The sequence below is a fragment of the Artibeus jamaicensis genome, unplaced genomic scaffold, assembly GCF_021234435.1.
Source record: "Artibeus jamaicensis isolate MK-2021 breed Jamaican fruit bat unplaced genomic scaffold, CSHL_Jam_final contig_327, whole genome shotgun sequence".
NCBI classification, from domain to species: Eukaryota; Metazoa; Chordata; class Mammalia; order Chiroptera; family Phyllostomidae; genus Artibeus; species Artibeus jamaicensis.
Window position 1 is genome coordinate 684,643 of NW_026521772.1, and position 15,410 is coordinate 700,052.

The 15,410-nt window shown below is 40.7% G+C and overlaps 1 protein-coding gene across 6 annotated transcripts in view; it reads left to right on the forward strand.

The window, feature by feature from the left end:
- Window positions 1-15,410, forward strand: part of RABGAP1L (RAB GTPase activating protein 1 like) — a 425,645-nt gene that overhangs the window by 254,645 nt on the left and 155,590 nt on the right. For all 6 annotated transcript variants that reach the window (XM_037145558.2, XM_037145559.2, XM_037145560.2 and 3 more), the window contains 2 exons: window positions 4,851-4,976; window positions 7,471-7,614. In XM_037145558.2, the coding sequence (XP_037001453.2) occupies window positions 4,851-4,976; window positions 7,471-7,614 (270 nt within the window). The remainder of the gene's footprint in view (window positions 1-4,850; window positions 4,977-7,470; window positions 7,615-15,410) is intronic.

Consider the following 15,410-nt stretch of genomic DNA (forward strand, 5'->3'; position numbering starts at 1 on the left):
AAGGAAAATAAAACAGCTAGAAGTTTTTGTTCTGTTTGTTGTTCCATGGGCAAAAAGAAAACGAAGACTTAGGAGTTTATGGTTTTCAAAATAGTCAGTAGCATCCACCTTCGTTGAAGAAAACTTAGAAAATGAATGAAATGCTCAGCGCCTTCACAGAAGAAGGTAGATTGATTACAACAGGATGTGAAACAATCATGTAGAACAGAGAATTTAGTTTTATCTAAAATAAGGGGATTATTGAACATTATCAGTGTATAATTGTGCTTCAAAAATGCCTTGATGTTTGTTATTTCGGGGAAGTCTGAAAGACTCTGGCGTCCTGAGAGCTGTTTTGTTTCCCGGTTCACTGCCGGGGGGAGCGGAGAAGCCTGGAGACCGTCTCCTCCCAGTGCTTCTCTGCGTTAGCACAGATGGCAGGTCCCTGCCAGTACCTGTCACCCAGCAGTGATCACACCCTGCTTGGCTCTCAGATTGGGCACGTGAGGCAGGTGTCTCATTTCGTGTTTCATAATGCCGTGGGTGACATTTGGATGTCTTCAGTTAGGGGATTCTAGTGCTTCCCCCCTCCGTTCCTCAAGAAAACAGCACCGATTCCCTGGCAGAGTTCCCGCACACAGGATGGGCACTCAGTACCCACGGCCCCTGGTGTCACAGCATCTTCGTAGTTAATAAAGATGTGTTTGTTTCCATGGGCTTTCATTGTCCTTTAGACCAGTTATATGTCAGTGACAAATTGGCTTATCTAGTTCAATGAAATATTCATCATTGTGATACAATCACTTTAATTTTGTGATTAAAAACATACTAGGGGGACACTCTTGTAGTAAGGCGAGGCTTCATGGTGCAGTTAGGCACTGATTCTCCAATCCTGATGACTGATTCTCTTTATGCTCATTGGGGGGCAAGCTTACTAGCCAGTACAAAATACAGATGACACTTAAGTTTTTATATTTGGCATTTGTAATAATATGAAAAGAAACGAAGTGCTGATGTAATTGCCTTTGGCTGCTCCTCGCTTCCACTGTCATACCAGTCCTTTCCCTACGTTTTTGCTGCCTCTCACCTTCGCAGCCGATGAGAGATTACTTGTCTACCTGTTGACATACCTTCATTTATAAAGGCAGACGTATTCAGTTTTGCTAAAGTTATCCTGAACAAATATGTAATACTTGATGTTTATTTAAATCTATAGCTAAACTTCTGTATGTTCATATACATTTTATACATAAATTTAAATTTATCTTTAATATAGAAATTAAATAGAAATATATAAATCAAATATAAAAACTCTATTTAATTTATGTATTTACATATCAAGTATATATTTCAGTAAAGGTTACGGGCTTCTCCAGCCAGGTGGCTCAGTTGGCTGCAGTGTCGTCCTGTAACCGAAAGGTTGCACAGTTGGGCGCACACAGGAGGCAACCAGTCGACGTTTCTCACATTGAGGTTTCACTCTCTCTCTCCCCCCCTTTAATACTTTCCCTCTAAAATTAATAAACACACCCTTAGGTGAGGATTAAAGATAAAATGAAGGTTACAGGCTGGGATTATCAGGTCTTTTTTTTTTTTTAGGGATTTAGCTCAAACTTTCCAATGATTTTGTTTGGAGGAACATGTATTAAATGTACCGTTTGTGTGTATGTGTTTGTGATAGACAGCAGACAGGGCGGGATAGGGAGAGAGGAAGGGAGAGAAAGAGAAAGTAAGGGGGGGGGACGAGAGAGAGAGAAAGAGACTAAGCTCCATACATAAAAGCAAAGGGGAAACTTACATGCATCTGTCCTTTTCCTAATTCATCTTGACCTGGCCCATACCCAGCTGTCATGACGCCTAACTCCTCATCCACACACCCATCCTGTCCCAGGACTTCTGTGTCCGTATCAAGCTCAAGTATTTGCTTGTCCTCTGGGAAGGCGCTGTCCCTTCCCCTCTATACCCGCAGGGTCCAGCACAAGTACTTTCATCTCCTGCGTTCATGACTGAACGTAAATGTGATGAAAGGCATCTAAGCCTTTTGTTTTGTTTTAATGGCTTTACCACATTCAGGGAAATAAAGGCGTATCCTTTTTACAAGAAGCCAGATGGTGAAATATTTGACTCATCATCATTCCATTACCAAGAGGGGACCTTTAAGGGAATTAGTCTCTCTAGGGCTGGCTGTGCTCTTTAGCAGCACTGCAGAGCGTGTGTGCACAGTAGCGGCTCTGAGGCCTCCACGGCGGCATCGCTGCAGGAGGAAGGGTGCAGCGAACTTACATTCTCAGCAGCTGAATGCAGAGGAGAAAATGTTTGCTGCCATGGACATCGGGAGCCAAAGCCATGGGCCCAAACAGCTCACAGGTTAAAAAAAAGAAATAAGTAAATATTTAGAGAATCAAAATGACAGCAGCCTAGTGTACTTATTTAACATTAGGAGATTTTGTTTGTCTAACTGTTTACATATTTCATTGTTTGTAAGTAGAAAATAGAAGTAGTCATTTGCATAAGAACTTAGGTAATCACATTTCTAAGTGGGTAAATAGAACTCTATTTGAAAGTTAGTCTAACGAAGGTGTCAAATACCTAATCAGCCAAGGTCAGACTTTCAAAGGAGTGACATTTAAAGTAGATATTTACATAATAGTTACATCTTAGGACAGTGAGTAACAACAGCTTTTTCTGTGTGCTTCATGCAATTTTTAGAATATTACATGCATCCTTATGTCTCTTTCTCTAAATTATTTCACCTTATTGAGACACAATTCATTTATGTTTTAAAAGGATTTTATTTATTTTTAGAGAGAGGGGAAAGGAAGGAGAAAGAGAAGGAGTGAAACACTGAAGTGAGAAAAACATCCATCTGTTGCCTCTGGCATGTGCCCCAACCAGGGACCAGGCCTGTGCCCATAGCCCAGGCCTGTGCTCCGACTGGGAATCGAACTGGCGACCTTTCACTCTGTGGGACAGTGTGGGACAACTGAGCCACACTGGTCAGGGCTCTTTTATTTTTACTTTCTTTTACACTGTGGCAAAAACCTCATATTTGTTTTTACTCTTCTAATTCGGAATTTTTAATATGGTATTTAAACAGAATCTTAACTCTGGTTTTTTTTTCCTTTTCTTAAGTAAGCGTTCCAGATTATGATACAATATCATAGATAAGATTATGGGAAAAATGCTTTAAATTACTTAAAGACTGAAGCTATTTTTATACATTCTCAAAAGTTTCAGAAACCCTAATCGCCTAATGCGATAATAACAAATTATTATCTAGTCATTAAAGCAAGCTCTGTGAGATCCACTCATCTGATTTGAATTCTAAAAATAATGAAGTTGTATTCTTTAGAGTAGTCTACACTAAGATTTCCTTCCTATCAAAATGCCTTTTCTGACAGAATTAATTTGAAATGGAGAACACTGCTTTTATGTTACCAAATCCAGTTGACTTTCTCAGCAAATGGGCGACGGATGGAAATCCCTCTGTTCGTTGGGCTGTACCTTGTATAACATCAGCCGAGGGATCATTGGTCCTTCACACACTCTAACATTCTGGAGAACAAGGCTCTGAAACCAGGGCTTTCCCGGCACAGGCATTTGGAGCCAGTAGGGGCTAAAAATGGCAGATGACTCTTCTCTAGTCCACTTTCTGCACAAGAGCTTCTCTGTGCTACTTTGGGGACCGGCCCATGGATCAGGGATAAGGATTCTCAGGAAGTCCTTTAGGTAAATGCAGTGGTGGCAACTTGAACATCGTCAAATCTTTTCCTTTCTTTTTGTTTATCGCATTGTAGCATTTTCATCTCTGCAGCCTAGAACTCGGAAGTCACAGATCTTTTAGGTCCGTATAGGTGTCCCACAGGGCAGCTGTACTTTTTTTTAATTTTTAAAAATTTAAAAAATATTTTCCAATTACAGTTTGCATTCGGTTTATTTTGTATTGGTTTCAGGTGTGCAGCATAGTGGTTGGACAGTCATATACTTTACAAAGTGTCCCCCTGATATTCCCAGTACCCACTGGCACCAGACATAGTTATTACAATATTATTGACTCTATTCCCCACACTGTACTTTACATCCCCGTGACTGTTTGGTAACTACCAATCTGTACTTCTCAACCCCACCACAATTTAGAGATTCTTTCTTTGACTTCAGACTTCATTCTCTGTTCAGATAAAAATACCTCTGGGAGGGTGTATTAGATTTTATTAGTCATTTAAATTTTCATGATGGAAACACACAAGATTCTTCCTGAAAAACTGTTTTTTATAGAGAGAAAAATAGCAACATCCATAAGATTGTGGGAGGACAGTGTTGCACTCTCAGCCATAACTGAAAATGCATTTATCCTTGGACCCAGCAGCCCTTCCTTGGGGATATTATTGAGGAAGAGAGTAAGCTACGTTTTATGTAGAAAAGGGAAAAATATAGGAGGAGGTAGAATTCTTTTACCCGCACAGAGAAGCACCGGCAGGATAGAGGAGGAAGTGTTCGGGCCGTTACGCAGTTATGCAAGAGAGGGGTCAGTGTGTGGGGACCGGGAGAAGTGAGGCTGTTCCCTTTATGCGTTGTTATATTTTTTTAGTTTTGAATCACACGACTGTGTTATCTATTTCTGAGATGGCTTAGTGAATGAATGAATGAAGGACGATTAAAATGAACCAAAGAGGATAATTCAGCCTGAGTGAGGAAGCTGCAAACTTTGAACACAGGTTCTTTACCTGTCACACTGCAGAAGGCTGGCCCCGGAGGGCTCCACTCACCAGAGGCCTTCGGCTGTCAGTGTAGAAAGGAAAACGTATGGGGGAGTTTCTGACACCCTGGCCCAGTGTCCCTCAGTCATGTTCTGTGTTTCTGTGGTTCTGCAGATGCCAGAAGAACAAGCGTTCTGTGTGTTGGTGAAAATCATGTATGACTATGGCCTGCGAGACCTCTACAAAAACAACTTTGAAGATCTGCATTGCAAATTTTATCAGCTGGAGAGGCTCCTGCAGGTAACTGGAAGTTTGGTTGAGTTATAGAAAAAGTCTAATAAAATTGAAGAACTATCATGATTTGTGAAACGTTAATGGAGTTTTCCAAAATGCTAATGGATTTGGTTTCTGATCAATATTTACACTGTTTTTTTTTTAAATTATTGTTGTTCAGTTATAGTGATCGCACCTTTTTCCCCATCACTCACCCCTGCCCCAGACCCCCGACTCCCAGTCAGTCCCCTCCCATTGTCCATGCCCACGAGCCCTCTATTCCTGTTCCTTTGCTTGCCCTGTTATCCCTTCCCGCTCTGGTCACTGTCAGTCTGTTCTTTATTTCCGAGTCTCTGGTTTTCATATTATAAAATATTTACTTAACCATTTGGTTATTTTTAAAATCATCTTCCTTCTTAAATGCTCAGCTGTTACACACTTTGAAGTGAGAATATAGTAAGTTAAGTCAATGAATAGACTGTTGAGTATTATTTGTAAAGAGATAAAGCTATTTACAGAATAAAAATAAAAATACTTACAAGTTTTTTCTGCACTGACACCAGTACCACTCTTCGTCCACATGCAGAGAACATTCTGAAGAGACAGGAAGATATCGACAGGGGAATAAAAATACCTAAAATATTATAATGTGGAGACATACTTCAAAATTTTTCTCACATAAGGTGCAGAAATTAAGGAAAAAAACCCTTGTAGACACAGGCAACAGTATGGTGATTACAAGAAGGAAAGGGGAGCAAGGGAGGTGGAGGATAAAGGGGGGTGAATGGTGACGGAAGGAAACTCGACTTGGGGTGGTGACTGCACGGTACACTATACAGATGACGTGTTGTAGAATCATACACTTAAAACCCGTATAATTTTATTAACTGATGTCACCCCAATAAATTCAATAAAAATTTTTGGAAAGATTTTCCACATAGTTTCCTGATTTCAAACAGAGTTGTTACTTTTTATAATATGTGTGTGTAAATGTGTGTGTGTGTGTGTGTGTGTCTGTCAAATATTATATAATAAAGATTATAAGGGCAAAATAATTGACTAATGCTGATAAAAAGAATTAATGAGTAGCTTTGAAATTCCAGCTGAGGTTAGAAATCCTAAATTTATAATGGATCTATGAATCCTTTATATCAGGTATCGGGAACCAAGAGAAACGTGACAGAAAATATACATGAGTGGAGTGACTGCATATTGGGAGAAGAGCAGTGGTTGGGAAGCAGGTCAGTGGGATGTGGCAGGAGAGACTGGCAGGAGCTTGTTGCCGTGACGGGTTGGGGGACCCGCAGGTGTCTGGAGAGGGGAGAAGAGCCAGGGAGAGACTGAGGGACAGGAGAGTGGTGATGGAGATTCGCAGTGAGGCGGAGCATGGCTTCCCTGGGATCAGGAAGGTGGGGGGTGGAGGACCTCAAAAGTGAGGAAGGAAGAAAATAAACTCAGCACAGTGGCAAGTGGTCATCGAGGGGAAGAAAGGCTGGAGAAGACTCTGGTAACTCTAGGCATTAAAAGCTATAGGCTCTTTTTTAGAGATTTAATTTTTCTAAGAAAGGGTTTGTTTGGGATTATTCAGTTCTCACCGTTTTTCTTACAAAAGGTTATATTATTTCAGAGGTCACTAATCTTAAGTACTTTGGGAGTCAAATACTGTGCCTGATAAATGAATAGCAAGTTCGTGGTGTTAAGAAAAGACCCAAACACGTTTTTCTGTTGGCACTTTCTGTGTGTTCACTAGATAAGCTTTGGATGCCCCATTTAAAGTAGGAGACGGGCACATCTGGGTGTTTTTCAAAGAGCGTCCTGCACGAGAAGTGGGACATTCGTTTTTGTTTTGTGGTCTGTTTATGAAAGAAGGCCTTTGCATGTCTTTGCCCTTCGGTTCTGGGAACACTGCTAATGCTGCGCACTGCCTTTCACGCTTTCGGAAAAGCAGTTACTGGTACAACTTGGGTAAAAAGGTAAAACCAGCATAAGGCATTATGTACAAGGAGACGTTCAATTTCATACACCAGACACCAGCATTTCCTGTATTTTGCCATTTTTTAAAGCTATCATGGATAGGTTTTTAAAAAATTTGGTTATGTTTTGGCCTTTTCTGAGTGCCAAAAAGCATACCGAAGCGATATCATAAAAGACGATGTTGACAGTAAGTACATCTCTCTCCTAGCCAGTGAGGGGTCGAACGCTGCAGGGGGCGCTGTCACTGGACCCTGAGTCGTGACGTTCCCCGCAAGGCAAGTGGGTGTTCTGAGCCTTTCCCAAGAGACAAAGCCAGTCAAGTGAGCAAGAGCTGATCTTGTTCCTGACAGGCCTGTCTGTCCCTCAGTGATCTGTCACGTCCCGAATTCTCATCTCCTCTCATCACTTCTGTGCCGTTTTATACAATTCAGTGAATGCTGCCGTAAAATGAAAGTGTTCACAGGAAGCTTGGAATAAATTGCAGTTGTCACAGGAAATAAAGCTTCTTCCGCGTTCCGTCTGCTAAGTTTCCCACTTTGACTTTTAGGAGCAGTTGCCAGACCTGCACGGCCATTTCTGTGACCTGAACCTGGAGGCCCATATGTACGCGTCCCAGTGGTTTCTCACTCTCTTCACGGCCAAGTTTCCTCTCTGCATGGTCTTCCACATCCTGGACCTACTGCTCTGTGAGGTAGGGTGACTCCCATTTCCATACCTGAGCCAAAGGGCAGAATAGTGTCTCCATAACTAACATGGCTACAGTTCTCTTCATTTTCTTTTTTCACGTGACATTAAGCTAATAAATACTGACCAAAGAGTTCTATTTGAATTTTTATTCAAGACTATTTTAATTGTAATTTTATTATTTGTGAGAAATGAAAATATTAAGGCATATATAATTCCTACAAAGTAAAGTGAGGTAAGAAAATTTGTATAATTCGTAATAAGCCCATATATGTGTAATAATAGATTACTAATACAAAGAACCTTTAAAATTAAATAAGTGATTTAGAATCAGGTGTTTTTAATAGTAATGCAATTATACTCCAAGAGTGAATATAAGTGAAAATTTTATAATAATTAAACCCTCAATTTATAAGCTATCTCTTTGGATATGATATTTGAGAATGCACCCAGATAAGAGGGAAGTGATAAAGTTTTTGTATCACATAATCGTGCAAACTGATTTTTGAATATTTTGAAGTATCCTAAAGTAGAATTATTTCAAAAAATCAGCTTTCACAATTCCTCAGATATCTATAGTGTTTATTTCATTTATTGTTTCCAGTTCCTTAGATGACTATGTTTATTTACTTTACTCTCTTAAATAAGCAACATGACACATACATACCATGTATACTAACCATCAAAATGTTTAACATTCTCAACAGTGTTGGAAAGTTGCTGGATGAGAAGGATTTAGAGTGATAGCTGTCTTAAATTTAAAAGCTGTGGTAATTATTCAAAAGTATTGAATATGAGACTAATATTATGACCTAGGCAGTTTTGTATTCCCATATTACTTATCTTACATAAATTGCCTCTTTCTTAAAAGAAAATTCTATTCTAATCACCCTAGAAACTAGAAATGTAATGATAAGATTTGCCAGAATAGAACGTATCAGCTGCATGAAGCCTGACTTGCCTCGCGCCCCGCTGTGGCAGGGCCCTTTCATCTGGGAGCACAGCTGGGTCCGCTCTTCGGAGGTCCCAGTTGGTGTGTCACAAGACTAGTGGGTGCAGAGCATTCTGTGGGCACGTAAGCTTTTTAAAATTCCCAATGGATTTTCATAAAGAAGGTCCAAGTGACTTGCTGAAGGTCACAGAATAAGTTCTCAAATATTGAATGCATTCCAGTTAGAGAAGTTGATTGATAACACATCCATTTTACTTGCTTTACTTACGAATTGGCTTGTAAAATGCTATCTGAATTTAAGCTAAATGCAGAGTTTGGAGCAAAAGCCTTTTTTGAAGTCAAACGGTGTGGTCGCTGGACTGGTGACTCTAGTCTAACGTCGCCTCTCCCTGGTGTTGGAGCACCGTTGTGGCGCCTTCTGGCCCCCGGATAGAGGGTTTTTCAGGAAGTTTTATCTTGGAAGATACTTGAATTTCTAATTTCAGTTGCTAAGAAAAATTAGCAACATTTATGGTGAGGAAGAGAAAAGAAAATTTATAAGCCGCCTTATCACTTGTCAACTGTGATTCATAATCATGGGGTTTGAAATATCTTAATGCTCATGAAAATTAATAAGGGCTTCATAGATAGATGTCACTTGCCCTCTCTCCAACTGATGCTCTGCAGCTGTTTCCGGAAGTCGAATACACAGCTTTCCAAAAGACGGAGTAGGTTGCAATCACAGCAGTATGTTAACCAGGGAAATAAACATCACACCGTAACAGGGCAAAGTGGCTTCAAAGATAAATTTCACTGGGAACAATAGTGCAGTAAGTCTCAGGATGTTCGTTCTTTCCACTAACTCATCTTTGTCAGAGTATTATTTTGCAAAGGAAATTTTTAGATAAACTTTTATTTCCTGCCTGTCTGTGTTCTCTCTGTCCATTTCCTTCTTGTAGTTAATAAAATATTTATATCAAAGCTATTCTTTCACACAATAAAATATTCTAAAAGAATGGTAACGTCTTAAATAGAATCAATCCATTTATGTTTTTTGTCATATTGTCTGTTTTTAAGAAAACAACTCAAATCTTGATGGTTATAAATTAATGTTTAGTTACAAATGGAAGGCTAGGAAATTATCAGATGGAAAGTGTTAATTTTTCAAAAACTTTCGAAGGCCGTCCTCACCTTCATTGCCCCGTAGTCATTACCCCTCTAAAGATCATTCGCTGTCCTGATTTAGAACACCATTGAGTAGACTTGATTGTTTTGAACTTGACATAACTGGAATCATGCAATATGGAATCTTTCCTGCTTAGCCTTTTCATTTATCATTGTGTTTATGAGAGTCATCCATGCGGGTTTATGTAGGTGTAGTTTGTTTGTTCCATCAGAAATGTACCACCGTTTCTCCATTCTTCCATTCTATTGTTGATAGACATCTGGGTCATTTCCAGACTAGGGCTATTATGAGCAGTGTTGCTGTGAATGTTCTTGAACTTGTCCTTTGGTAAATACCTTTTTGGAATTGCTGGGTTAGGGCATGAATGCACTAAGATTTATAGATGCCATCAAGCAGCTCTTCAAGAATTTTGAGCATTACCTTTTGAGTTGTTTTTATTCACTAAAACTCTCCTTAGGATCGAAGGCTAGTTTTTATTTTATTTTATTTTGTTTTTGAAGAGGACAGGTCCTGGATCAGATTAGAATTCATGAATGTGAAACAAAATGCAACTCATTTGGTGACTGACGTCATTCACTTGACCTCTGGAGTTGCATACAAATGAGACGAAGAGTGGATCTAAGAGCTGGGTCTCTGGTTCTTCTCCGAGAGAGTCAGCCTAATGGAGAATACCCAGCAAGGTCTTCAGTTACGGACGAAGCAACAGGAAGTCAGTTTGGTATTGGAGTTAAGATAACTGGTGTTTTAGTTAACCCTTGCTGTATCATCTTGTTCATGTTACTCGACCTGTATATGTCTCAGTTTCTTATCCTTTAAATGAAGCTAATGATACCTGTCTCCCACGTTTATGTGAAGAATTAGTGAAATTATGAATAATAAGGTGCTTAGCACTGTGTCCATTACGTAGCAAATATGCATTTCACATTACCCTCTGTTCTGCTCTCTCAGTTTTTTCACTTAACGAGCTGACTCGAGAGAGTAAGAGAGGATCGAGTATTTACCCTTCTAACAACCTTTGTCTACCCCCCACCACCACCAAGTTTAGATGCTTCTTTGCTAAAATCTTAGCCATTGACCTAAATGGAAGTTACATTCTATTTCCTTTTGACTGGTGATTTAAATAATCCTCCAATAATAATTTTTCCTCCTTCTTTCAAAAGACATAAGGAAAGCAGTCTTTCTTTTACTCTTGACAAGATAACTGACAGCCGGGATTTGAAGCTGCCTCTTCCCAGATAGTTCAATCTTTAGAGTATCAAATATATTCAGCTTTTTATAGTAACTTGGTATTTCATGAAATGTAAGAAAATCATTGACCTTTCAAATTAGAGTATATTTCTTGCCTCTCCTTTCTTCTTAGGATAATAAAAAATATTATTTAAAATATCTTGTTAAATACAAGGCGGAACAAGTATAATCCCCTTTTAGGGCAATTTTCTGGAGCTGTTATCTGAAGAGCAGATTTATTATATAATATTCTTACTCTTTGCCCCATTTTCCTCCCTCAAACAGCAATATGTTGAATTTTTAGAAATTGAGATATAAAACATTGACATAGTATTTTGTGAGTTTGAGGTTTATAGCCTCTTGGTTTGATACATGTTGGTTATATATTGTGAAACAATTACTACAGTAGCATTAGCTCGCAACTTTATCAAATAATACCATGAATTAAAAAAATCACAGTGGGCCAATATAAGGAATATTAAGAATTCTAACATAAATATAAAACTTTCTGAAAACTTTAAAAGTAGGATTGTCCACAAGAGTGTGGGGCAGGGAGTTGTGGGGCGGGAGGGATGCTTTGACTAACCAATCAGTACTGTGGAGGCTACTTTAAAATTTTACTTAGCAATAGAAACCTTCAGGACTAGAGACATTCTCTCTAAAACCCTATTTCTGGACCTGACTTCATTCCCACCTGCAAACTCTTTGTGGTCCTTACATCAGCTGTATTACAGCTCTGTCTTGTGTTTTCATTAATTTTGTCATTATTGAAATGCAGGAACCTCAAGTTAAAATGGCAGAACCGTTGTCTGTGCTTGTGCTTCCTATGACTTTTAAAGGAAGGTTAACTCATTCATTCATTTATTCATTCAACAAAAATGTATTGAGTTCCTGTTAAATGCTGATACCATTCAAGTTTGGGGACACAAAGAAAAAGCAGATAAAACTTTTGCCCTCATTACCTTGTAGAAGAGACCTATGATAAACAGGTGATTAAGTAGGAAATGTAGTAGATCAAAGGCAGTAAGTGCTATGGAGAAATACAAAGGAAGGAAGACAAATGTGGCTGATTTTAATAGGGTCTTTTGACCATTGAGAGAATCTGTGTTGTACTGGAGTGAGATAGGAAACCCCCGGAGAGTTTTGAGTAGGAGAGTGACACGCTCCGACACCTGGTCACTCAAGCCACACTGCTGAGAAAGATTTTGGGAGCAGTCGGAGGCCAGTTAGGAGGCAATGCAGATATCGGGGTGGCTTGGACCAGGTTGGTGGTTCGTGCCGGTGCAGGTGTGAGAAGGGGTTGAATTCCAGACAGGATGTGCCGACGGGTTGTGTGGGGTAAGTTGGATGGATCACATGTTTTCATTAATGTGGTGGCGAAAGGGAAGGGCTGGTGTGGCTTCCATGGTTCCAGGAGCATCTTGGAGACAGACCATGCTGTGGAGTGACTGGGAATTTCACTGCGACCCAATTTCTCCTGGCAATGCTCGGATTAGAGTCTCTCTGCCATGTTTGCTCTAGACACAGGCCCCGGTGGCCTTGGGGACACGTGGGTCAACACGGGTACATTTAAGTAAGAAATATAGAGGGTGGAATAATTATAGAAAATGGTCAGCGGTGGAGTAGGCAGGTCCAGCCTCGTCCTTTTAAGGTACATTTTACTGGGAGAATTTGAAGACTCACAAAGACCTGACGTACTTTGAACCTGTTCAGGAACCTACAGTATTTAGTTGCTGTTGGTTGAGTTCTCACAATAAAAACAAAGATCACTGACTTAAAGGCAGAGGGTGACATTTTTTTCCCAGTGAAAATCTTACAGTTCATCATGAATTGGAATAACTAAAGTTATTTTATAGTATTTTTTGTTGCAGAAAAACTCATAGCAGGTAAACTGTGTGTACCTGGATTGAAAAAAACAACTAAACATGTTATTTTTAAGACTGAGTATTTAAAACACACAGAGAAAGCATTAAGGCGCACGGGGAGCCTCTGTGTCTCTGCCTCTGTGGTTAAGAGCTAGCACGGCCCCACTGAGCGCAGCTTTGCGCATCGCTGCGCCTGCCTGACCACGCCCCTTTGCCTCTCTCAGAGGGACCACTGCCTGGAATTCAGGGTCTCTCGCTCCCACGCATACATCTCTATGACATGTGGATGGATCTCTCAGCAGTTTATCATTGGACACATTTGGAAAATACTCACTGGTTTGTCAAATCCACTTCCAAAGTAGGTCTTGAAACTTTTTTTTCAAGATTTTATTTATCTTTAGAGAGGAAGGGAAGGAGAGAGGGAGAGAAATATCAGTGCGTGGTTGCCTCTCGTGTGTCCCCTGATGGGAACTGGCCTGCAACCCAGGCATATGCCCTGACTGGGAATCGAACCACGATCCCTTGATTCGCAGGCCCGCACTCAATCCACTGAGCTACACTGGCCAGGCACCTTTTTTCCCCTTAATCTCCAAGCCAGTAACCTCCCAGCTGGTCTTGCCACCGGACACCCTGTCTCTTGTGTCCCACTGTTCCCCACAGCGTCCAGGGAGATTTTCACAGAGCGCACAGCAGACCACGTCCCCCTGCTGAGAGCTCTTCAGTGCTTTCCTGCCCAGGACACCTCACACTGTCGTCTCACTTGGCCCGTGACCTTGCCCTCCCTTCCTGCCCGGGGTACCCTAGGGTCAGTCTCCCTCTCGCTCACTGGACTTCAGCACTGGCCTTCTTTCAGTTTCTGGAACACCAGAAAGCAGGTTTGGGTTAAAACAGTGGGTATATTCTTTCCTCTCTGCCTGGAATGTATTCTTTACTCTACGTAGTTAACTCCTTCAAGTCTAAAGTTAAACGTTACTTCTCCCAAGGAACTTTCTGCGATCACCCATCCTTAAGTAGGTCCTCCCTTTTACGTTTTCTCGTAGCACGCGGTGTATTACTTTTCTGATGCCTATTTCTTCCACTAGGTTATAAGTTTCCAAACGGAGAAGCTGTGTCTCTTTCGTGTGCTGCTGTATACCTAGTCAGTTTATGGACATGCAAGAAATATCCGTTGATGGGAAAAAAGAACAAAGAATTAATGGATGAAATTATTTTTATTATCTTAATATAAATGTGTTCATGAAATCCTAAAGGCTGAAAAATAACTTTGCTCTTGAGTTTTAGTATCTGCAAAATGATATAAAACATTTCAGTGCTTTTCATTGTCTGGAAATTGGTTTGTGAAAGCATGTACCTCATACCTGTTTAAAGACCTCCACTGCAATGATTAGTAACAGCAGTCCCCCAGTGTATAAATTGTCTGGACTGTACAGTGGAGGGAGACGTTCTCATACAGCATCAGCTGGAAGCAGTTGAAAATGAGAGCCTGCCTTGGAGAGTAGTTACTTGGCATCGCCACCTAGTTTTATTCATACCTGATTCTTGCTGATAAATTCTCAGGCTTCCCTTTTGAAGCCTCAGAGAGTTGATGACAGGATACAGACAGGCTTTTCAGCAGCGTGTTTCTGGTCCACACGTCGTACTAAAAGCTTTCACACCTTCTTCCACTTGTTCTTACCTTCCCCAAACAGACTGCTGCCCTTCACCCTTCTCAGCCTCTAAGTTAGCCAGCCTAGAAAATTTTTTTAAATTTACATGGGCAGATGCCTGATTATTTTTGTCCATCTCTAGAGCAAACAAACCAGTGGTCTTTGCTTCTCTTAAGAAGCCCCGTTACCTGCTCTTCTTTAAGGTCGAAGTCTTATCAGTTCTTATCAGTTGGGGCCTCTCAGTGCCGGACTCCTGACCTCCGGCCCCAGGCGCCCCTTCTGCAGTCTAGCAGAATTTCACCATGAAAAGGCTGCCTCTGATGCTCCGGTATTCTCCTCTCTGGCTTCCCTGGGCAGGCACTTTGCCATCAGCATCCGTTGTCTGGCCCTTTTAACCAAACAATGGTCTGACCTTCCCATCACTTTCCCAGGGCCTCTGAATTATATCTAGACGTACAGTAAGTATCCAGCCACCAGCACGGGTTTGGTTGATTGCATTAGTTAAAAAGAGGCATAATAGGACCTTCTGGTTTCCTGCTTTTTGGATTGTCTTATCAAGGTTTTCAGAAACTCTTATTTTTCAGAAGTCCACTTGACATTTTGCTTCTTATCCATGTCCTAGTAAATAGTCCATTTTGCTCTTCTTTGCTGAGGAATAATGCCAGGAAACTTTCCACTGAAAAGAACAATTTTCTGCATGTTCCAGTGCCTCCTCAGCCTATTGGACTGCAGCTCGGGCTTCAGCACAGTCTGCTGGTTGTTTCTGACCCAAGGCATTAAGTGGTCACGGTCTAGCTGTGTTCCGGCTTTCCACTAGGTCTCTGGCTTATGCTCACTGACAGATAGGCAAGAATCCATTGTGTCCATAACACCCCTTAATACACCGAAAAATTTGTGCATTGTCAATATTCAGAATCTCTCTGTCCCTCTCTTTGTAGTAAGAAGAAA